Source organism: Ipomoea nil, unplaced genomic scaffold (genome assembly GCF_001879475.1).
Source record: "Ipomoea nil cultivar Tokyo-kokei standard unplaced genomic scaffold, Asagao_1.1 scaffold3150, whole genome shotgun sequence".
NCBI lineage: Eukaryota > Viridiplantae > Streptophyta > Magnoliopsida > Solanales > Convolvulaceae > Ipomoea > Ipomoea nil.
The window spans coordinates 90,698-100,872 of NW_017619578.1; the positions used below are offsets into that span (position 1 = coordinate 90,698).

The following is a 10,175-nucleotide window of genomic DNA, read 5'->3' on the forward strand; positions in this document are numbered from 1 at the left end:
GTCAAAATTCTTGGTGAAATCAATGATCTTGGCAAAACCATCTCCTAGAAGGAAATATCACTCAAAGTATTGTGTGGACTACCTTCTAATGGGATATGAAAGTAACCGCGATGCGAGATCGTAGAGATCTATGGACGTTATCTACTGATAAACTCTTTAGTGATCTTAAGGCGTACGAGTTCGAGATGAAGACACGAATTGAAGAAGAACGTGATGAACAAACATCCGCACTAATGGCCGATCAACCATCTACATCATGGTCAGTAGGAAATAATGATTTTTTATCTGACGAACAATTTTCCTTATTTGTTAAGAAATTCAAGAAGTTCATGCGAAATAACAAAACCAAGAGTTCACCACAAGGAAGCTCGTTTAGAAGACCAAGGAAAGAATCGATCGAAGATAACACAAATGTGTGTTACAATTGTATAAAGCCTGGACACTTTATGGCCGAATGTCCACACCCCATGGTAAGCAAAAATTCGAATGCTTCTAACCCTTCGCAGGAAGAATACAAGTCGAAAGAGAAGAGATCCAAGAAGGATAAACGAAAAGCCTTGATTAGTGATCCGTTAGAGACAAGTGAATCTGAAGAATCATCTAGTGACGAGAGTGATTCATCACAAGAAGACACGGCATTGCTATGTTTAGTGAGCCAAACATCCGAGCATGAAGAATGTCTAATGGCGCATGAAAATGAAGAAGAGGTATCTTCTAGTTCTTTTAGCTCTATTGACACCTCTTTCAAGACTCAAGAATCATTTCTAAGTCTCATGAGAGATTGTCAAGAATTCATGGCCACTCATACTCAAATCAAAGAGCGCAATAATATGTTAATCCTTGAAAAGGAAGAAATAGCACGTAAATTGCAAAATGTTCTAAATGAAATGAGTAATTTTTTTTAAAAGGGAACTTTTATTACAAACCAAATGCCGAGGTCCAAAAGTGACCACTGCTACAAAGATACAACTGAGTAAGGTAAAGGCCTAAGGCTAACTAGCGAAGGAGATTAACTCTAAACCACTAAATGGGCCCAACACCCATACTGCAGACCATCTGCACCACATGCAAAGCTGGACAATTCCAGGGTGTCATGCCCTACACAAAGGGTGGGAACGATGCTCCAAAGCGAAGAATGACTAGCTTCCCCCTCAAGCCTCAGGTCGGTCCCCCGCGGTACAGAGCTCTGCATTTTTATCCGAGGGGACCTATGTGACCATCCACAGAAGTAATGAAACCAGTCTCTGGAAACCCCACCACCCTCATGCGTTGGACAGATCCCCTCTGGTACAGATCTCTGCAATTTTATCCCGGGGGGGGGGGGGGGACCGTGAATAGTCCGCCACATGAGCAATGATTCTCGCCTCCACCTACCCTTGGAACCCAGGCCACCCTCGTACGTACAGAACTCTGCATTTTTGAAGAAAAATAATATCTATATTTATATTACATATATCTTCTAGAATATTTTATATATGTATTCATAATGATTTCCATATTCTTAGGATCATAGTTTAGGTAAATTCCTAGATGATTGGTTCTCTTACCTTTCCTACCGTTAGCATAGTTGTATATATATACACACATTGTATTCTTCTTTTACACACAACTAATATATGCAGTATATATTTTCCATCTTTCTCTGCAACAATGCTTGCAGTTTATTCTCAATTCCTTACATGGTATCAGTAGAAATTTGTTTTCCCTATTAATTTATTTTTCTGCTACTCTCTTTTGGCCTTATCACTTCACGCCAATGACCACTCCTTCAGATTCTTCACACCAACACACAAATCCCATCATCACCATTAATACCCATGAAGACTCAACCTCTGCTAAGCAATCACAACACCATGTTGTTCCTTTTGATGCGGAGAATCCCTATTATCTACATTCTTCTGATGGTACAGGCACCACTCTCGTTGGAAACATTCTTACCGACATTGAAAACTACAATCTATGGGCTCGGGCAATCACGATGGCATTGAAAGGCCGCAATAAATTCTGTTTTGTTGATGGCTCCCTTCCCATGCCAGACTCTACCCATCCCGATCATGCTCGTTGGCACCGCGTAAACAATATGGTGATGTCTTGGCTCCTTAATTCTATACATCCATCCCTTGCACACACAGTTTTATATGCCCCAGATGCTGCCTCAATTTGGACAGATTTAAAAGATCGTTTCTTTACATCAAATGGACCTCGTATCTATGATATTGAGAAACGCATCGCAACTTGTTACCAAAAAGATGCGTCCATTGCAGATTACCACAATCAGTTGAGTGCCCTTTGGGATGAATTAAATCTGTTAGATCCTCCTCCTAAATGTTCATGCTCTGCTCGACATGACTACATTGCACAAATTGAACGCCGCTGGTTGATGCAGTTTCTCATGGGACTTCGAGAAACTTTTGCTCAACCACGGAATCAATTGCTGCTCAACAACACTCTTCCTACTGTGAAAAATGCATACAACTTACTGCTACAGGATGAATCCCAACGTATACAAAGTGGTAATGGTGGACATTCTACAGAACATTATGCTCTTCAAGCTACAAACACACAACATCCACAATTTGTTGCTGCTGCCAACCTATCATCTGCGAGCAATATCCATACATCTGCTTCCACTTCTAGTTCTAACAACAATCGATCTCGGACAAAGTGTGCACACTGTGGGATCCCTGGCCATACACAACAATCTTGTTACAAGCTGCATGGATATCCACCTGGACACAAATTTTACAAAAAAGGTAATACAAATAGCCAACCTATGGGGACACCATCAACTTCGTCAGAGATCTCTTTCGATTCCATTCAGCAATTACTTCGACTTTTACGAGAGGTAAAAGTGCCTAAAGCAAACCTTGTTAGTAAGTCTATTGCTCTAACATCTATTTTTAATTTTTTCAATGAATGGGTCACTGACACAGGTGCTACTGATCATGTCTGTTTTAACCCATCTATTTTAAATAATTTATCTATGCTTAATAATATGGTGACTAATATATCTGTTCCAAATGGTGTTTTGGTTCCGGTCCATGGTGTTGGTAATGCTTGCCTATCTTCGACTATCGTTTTACTTGACGTTTTATATGTCCCGACTTTTAAATTTAACTTATTATCTGTACAAAAATTGGCTAAAGATTCCAATTGTACCGTTATTTTTTTCCTAATTATTGTGTGTTTCAGGACCTTTCAACGAAGACGGATATTGGTCGGGGCCATGAACGCAATGGTTTATACTTTTTTAGTTCTCCACCACACCCCGCTGCATTACTCACCATTACACCTAATACATGGCATGCTAGATTTGGTCATCCGTCACATTCTGTTTTTAAACACTTAATTTCTATTTTGGGTTGTTCTGATTTTCAAGACCCTTGTGATGTTTGTCACATTTCCAAACAGACACGTTTATCTTTTCCTATTAGTCATACTTCTACTTCTGCTTGCTTTGATTTGATTCATGTTGATATTTGGGGTAAATATTCTACTCCCACTCGTACTGGACATCATTATTTCTTAACTATCGTTGATGATTTTTCTAGGGCAACATGGACATTTTTAATGAAATATAAGTCTGATGCTTTCTTATTACTTGTTCGTTTTTTATCATATGTAAAAAATCATTTCAACACATGTGTTAAAACTTTTCATTGTGACAATGGTTCTGAATTTACACAAACTGATTTCAAAACATCTTACTTCAAAATGGTATTTTACAAAAACTTAGTTGTCGTGGGACACCTCAACAAAATGGGGTTGTCGAACGCAAGCATCGCCATCTCCTTAATGTGGCACGTGCTTTACGCTTCCAAGCGGGCCTACCCCTCAAATTTTGGGGTGATTGTGTTTTAACCGCTACTTACATTATCAACCGTACCCCTACCCCAAACTTACAAAATAAAACTCCTTTTGAAATTCTTTTTGGTTGTTCTCCTGATTTCACCATTTTACGTACTTTTGGTTGCATGTGTTATGCTTATACTATACAATATCATCCTAATAAGTTCAATCCTAGGGCCAAGCGTTGCATTTTTCTTGGCTACCTCAAGGTCAAAAAGCTTACAAGTTATATGATTTTGACTCTCAAAAATTCTGGTAAGTCGCGATGTTGTCTTCTATGAAACTATTTTTCCTTTTAAAAATGATCCTAATTTATTTGATCAATCAACACTCACCCCTATATTGCCATTACCCATACCACATCCATTGAAACACACAATACCCCAATTACCAAACCTCTTCCTGAAAACCCCATACCACCCATTGAAGCACATGGTACTCCAACTACTTCACCTATTCCTAAGAATTCTAACGCCACTCCTCACATACCTACCTTTCTAGAAAATCCTCCACCTGAGGTTAATTCTCCTATGCTTAACCCACCCATCCCCACGCAAATGCAACCTATCCAACAACGATCTCAAAGGCAACGAAAGCCTCCTAGTTACCTCTCTGACTACCAATGCAACATGACACATCCACAAAATATCCCATCTCCAACTTTCTCAACTTTAAACCATACACTGAAAACCACATCTGCTTCATAAACAACGTTTCTAAAGAAATCGAACCCTCTTCCTTCTCAGCTGCACAAAAAGACCCTAAATGGCAACAAGCCATGGACGAAGAAATTCGTGCTCTAGAAGCCAATCACACTTGGTCTTTAACCACTCTACCACCTGGTAAGTCTGCTATTGGTTGTCGATGGGTTTACCGTATTAAATATAACCCTGATGGTTCTGTAGAGCGATACAAAGCTCGCCTAGTCGCTAAAGGATACTCTCAACTTGAAGGGTTGGACTTCACTGATGTCTTTGCCCCTGTCACTAAGCTTGTCACCGTCCGTACAGTTTTAAGCATTGCAGCTGCACAAAGATGGGCTACCCATCAACTTGATGTCTCAAATGCCTTTCTTCATGGCACTCTTCATGAAGAAGTCTATATGCAGGTCCCTCCCGGTTTTGGACGAAAGGGGGAGAATCACATTTGTCGTCTCCACAAATCTCTTTATGGGCTTAAACAAGCATCCCGATCTTGGTTCACAAGTTTCTCCACATCCCTCACTAATGGTGGCTTCACACAGTCTAAAGTAGATTATTCCATGTTCACTTATAAACGAAGTCATTTTCTAACCATATTGCTTGTTTATGTTGATGATATTGTAATTACAGGGAATGATCTGACTATCATTACTATCCTCAAGCGTTACCTTGCACAACAATTCCAGCTCAAAGACTTGGGTCCATTAAAATACTTCCTTGGAATAGAAGTTGCACGATCCTCTCTTGGAATCTTCCTAAATCAATGGAAGTATACTCTTGAGATTCTCTCCGATACTGGGCTATTAGCTTGCAAACCCGCCTCAACTCCCATAAAGGTTAATCACCAACTCACTCCTGATACTGATGAACCTCTTACTGACCCATCTACATATAGAAGATTGATTGGTCGTCTGCTCTACCTTACGGTCACTCGACCAGATATCACTTATGCAGTCAATCTTCTTTCTCAATTCATGTCCGCACCACGTGACACACATTGGCACGCTGCTCTTCGAGTTGTGCGTTATCTCAAAATGTCTCCTGCTCGTGGTATCATATTATCCACAAATAACTCCTTTAAATTACATGCATATTGTGATGCTGACTGGGCCTCTTGTCCAACCACACGACGCTCAACTACAGGATATTGTACTTTCCTAGGAACAAGTCCACTATCCTGGCGAACAAAGAAGCAAACCACAGTTTCTCGATCCTCTGCTAAAGCTGAATATCGTGCCATGGCAAGTGCAGTAAGTGAAATTACATGGCTCCAACTACTCTTATCCGAACTAGATATACCAGCTCATCTTGCACATTTACATTGTGACAATCAAGCATCTCTCCACATTGCCAACAATCCCGTCTTCCATGAACGAACCAAGCATGTCGAGATTGATTGTCATTTCGTTCGAGAAAATATTACTTCTGGTACACTACGCACAACTTCCGTTCCATCTAATCAACAACTGGCCAACATCTTCACAAAGGGCCTCCTCCCTCAAACATTCAACGCCATTACTTCCAAGCTCATGTACCACCCTTGAGCTTGAGGGGGGAGTGAAGAAAAATAATATCTATATTTATATTACATATATCTTCTAGAATATTTTATATATGTATTCGTAATGATTTCCATATTCTTAGGATCATAGTTTAGGTAAATTCCTAGATGATTGGTTCTCTTACCTTTCTCACTTTTCCTACCGTTAGCATAGTTGTATATATATACACACATTGTATTCTTCTTTTACACACAACTCATATATGCAATATATACTTTCCATCTTTCTCTGCAACAATGCTTGCAGTTTATTCTCAATTCCTTACAATTTTATCGCAGAGGGCTTCAACGGCCCAAAGTCCCAAGCGATGGCTTCCTAACCACCGATGCCAACATATATGCCACCCTTAAGCGTTAGACCAGCTCCCTCGGTACAGCGTACTGTATTTTAGTCTGGGGAACCTGTACGACCATCCACAGAAGCAATAGTATATATGCTAAGCACCAGAATCACACCCACCCAACCCTTTTAGACCAGCCTTTCTTCCAGCCACAAAACTTCTTTTTTTTTTTTATTTCTTTTTTTACGGACTGAGAGAGCACTCCCACCTCAGAGTGTATGCTATGCATGAAACACAAGAATTAAGCCCCGCGAGACACATAGCCACAGATACAGATAAACCAGGCAAAGAGAGCACAGAGCAGACAGAGTGATAAGAACCTAGTCCAAGGTTCACATAAAGATGGAATATTGTCCCAAGAATGCTCTCAAAAGTAAAGATAGAGATGGATCAAAGTACCTTAGACCTCACGAGAAACCCTTTGTCTCGAATCCTCAAAGACTTGGAAGAATCCCATTGTAGCTTCAAGTACCTCGATGTTGCAATCTTCAATCAACTAGGAGTCGGATCTAGTTTCCTTCGATGCAAGAACGAGTCCACGAACCTAAATCTAAGGTTGAAGAAAGGAAGATTGATTCGAGTCCACGAATCAATTTGCTAGTCGAGTCCACGACTAGCCACTAATTGAGTCCACAATTAGCCATAAGATTTCTTACACAAGTGTAAAGAAAAACTTAAGAATTTTATTGAATTAAAGCCTGCCCAAAACTGATATGGATGTGCCCTATTTATAAATATAGGGCAGCATTGTAATCTAAATACAATGGGAAAAAGAGTCCTAAACCTAATCTAGAAAACAAGTAAATAGAGTTTTATTTAGAAAAGGATTTAAGGAATCCTTTCTAAATACAACTAGTGTTTTCTCTTTTATGCCAAACAATTTAAATTAATGATGAAAAAAAATAATAGGGCTGATTTGGGCCTAATTTAATCACCAAAATCAGCACTTAAACAATTATAAAAAGCCTTGAGTTCTTTGCCATCATTTGCAATTGGGCTTGAATTGGATTTCTACCATTTTTGAACATAACCAATAAAGAGTTGTCTTAATTGTTTGGACTTAGACCTTGTGATTGGCCCAACTGGTACTCTTAATGGATCATCAGTAGTTTGGGTTGCATTATCCTCCCCTTCTTGAAAATGATTCGTCCTCGAATCTGTGCAATCATATGGAGACAAGTCTGAAACATTGAAAGTAGAAGAGACATTGTATTCTCCTCTAAGATCAACTTATATGCATTATCTCCAATCCGTGATATAACTTGAAATGGGCCATCTCCACGTTGGTTCAGCTTTGATTTTCTTTCGCGGGGAAAACGGTCTTTGCGCAAGTGAATCCACACCCAATCTCCAGGCTCGAATGTGATCTTTTTCCTTGTCTTGTTCACTCGAGCAGCTATTTGTTCGTTCCTTTTCTCAATTTGTTCTTTGACTTTAACATGCATCTCCTTGATCTTCTTGGCACGTTCTTCTCCATCTAAGCTATCCTGCGGATTGTAAGGCAAAGCAAGTAAGTCTATGAGAGATAACGGATTGAAACCATACACAACTTCAAAAGGAGACATGTTAGTGGTTGAATGTATTGCACGATTATAAGCGAATTCAACATGAGGCAAACATTCTTCCCATGATTTTAGATTTTTAGAGATCACACTTCTAAGTAATTGGGATAAGGTTCTATTAACTACTTCTATTTGTCCATCAGTTTGAGGATGACAAATAGTAGAAAATAGCAACTTAGTCCCAATTTTAGCCCACAGAACACGCCAAAAGTGGCTAAGAAATTTAGAATCTCTATCAGAAACAATAGTCTTAGGGATGCCATGCAATTTAACAATCTCAGCAAAGAAAAGATTAGCAATATGAGTTGCATCATCAGTTTTGGTGCAAGCAATAAATCTAGCCATCTTACTAAAACGATCAACTACAACAAAAATAGAATCTTTTCTCTTAGAACTCATAGGTAACCCTAGAACAAAATCCATAGAAATATCAAGCCACGGGCCGCTAGGAACAGAAAGTGGTGTGTAAAGCCCTTGGGGAAGTGATTTGGACTTAGCATGGTGACATGTAGTACAATTATTCACAAAAGTCTCAACGTCTTTTTTCATTCTAGGCCAATAGAAGTGTTCATGCAACACATCATAGGTTTTAGAAATACCGAAGTGTCCCATAAGACCACCTCCATGTGATTCAGTGATCAAACTCACACGCAAGGAACAATTAGGAATGCACACTTTATTTTCCTTAAACAAAAACCCATCTGACAAGTAAAACTTTCCCAAAGGAGATCGTACACAAGAGGTGTAGATCTTGCCAAACACTGAATCACTAGCATAGAGAGACTTAATGAAATCAAAACCAAGAAACTTAGCATGTAAAGTAGCAAGTAAAGTATATCTCCTAGATAAAGCATCAGCCACTTTGTTTTCCGTACCTTTCTTGTAGGCAATTTTATAAGGAAAAGCTTCAATGAACTCGAGCCATTTAGCATGTCTCTTATTCAACTTACCTTGGCCTTTCAAATGTTTTAAGGCTTCATGATCAGTGTGTAAAATAAAGTCTTTAAACCATAAATAATGTTGCCAAGGCTCTTATAATGGCATAAAGTTCTTTATCATATGTGGGATAATTGAGTGTTGCGCCACCCAACTTCTCACTAAAATAGGCAATGGGGCATTTATCCTGCATCAGTACAGCACCAATTCCAATGCCAGAAGCATCACATTCTAGTTCAAAAGTTTTATCAAAACAAGGCAAAACTAGAATAGGAGCGGTGGTGAGTTTCTCTTTCAATGTAGCAAAAGCTTGTTCCTGTTTAGGCCCCCATTTGAAGATGGTGTCTGTAACACCCCGTGTTACGATCCCTAAAATCAATTAAATTATTTAATCAATTACCCAAAAGAAAAAATTAAATCACAATAATTAATTAGGAAAGGCCCACTATAGTCCACGGGCCCTTATCCCTAAACCAAATCCTTAGTCCCAAAAGGAATAGAATTAGCAAGCCTATAATATTAGTTCCTAACTAGGACTCCTAAATATATAAATAGGGGACTTAAGAGGCACCTAGAACCCCCCCCCCCCACCACAATAACGTCTCACGCCCAAAGAGCTCCAAGAATTCCCTTAGAAGAAATCAAGAAAGCTTAAAGAAAGACCCTTCATAGCCAAGGAATTAATAAAGGCTAAGAGGTAACCCATGTCTCAACAAAACCTATTTTCATAGCTATGATTCCCCTCGTAGGATTTCCCCATAATATTGTGTATTGTTTATTTGTGATATTATTATTGATGATTAACGGGATGATTCCATGGGTGATCTTGATGAGGAGAGGTTCTTGATAATTATGGTATTCTTGATGATTATATGACGTTCTTGATAATTATGGTGTTCTTGATGATTATATGACGTTCTTGATAATTATATGGTGTTCTTGATGTTCTTAATGATTATATGAGATTCTTGATGATCATATGATATTCCTACCGAATCTTGATTTTTGAAGATGAATTGTGTTCTTGTTGATTTAAAAATAATTAGAACCCTAGGTTATATCGTGGAATCCGTATGGTATTATTCTTGGTATATTGGGTGGGAATTCGCATGATTGGGTGTTGATTATGTCTAGAAAAGCATGATAGGTTATGTGCCATACGTTTCTTGATTTTTATCCGTTAATTGTCTACGTGTGTTATCAATTGTGTTTAAAAGTTTCTAAG

At 38.9% G+C, this 10,175-nt stretch overlaps 1 protein-coding gene across 1 annotated transcript; it reads left to right on the forward strand.

The window, feature by feature from the left end:
* Positions 1-1,756: 1,756 nt before the first annotated feature.
* LOC109167336 lies at positions 1,757-2,972 on the forward strand. Its single transcript, XM_019316360.1, has 2 exons — positions 1,757-2,845; positions 2,934-2,972. The coding sequence occupies exons 1-2, from the start codon at positions 1,757-1,759 to the stop codon at positions 2,970-2,972; spliced, it is 1,128 nt and encodes a 375-aa protein (XP_019171905.1).
* Positions 2,973-10,175: the final 7,203 nt, after the last annotated feature.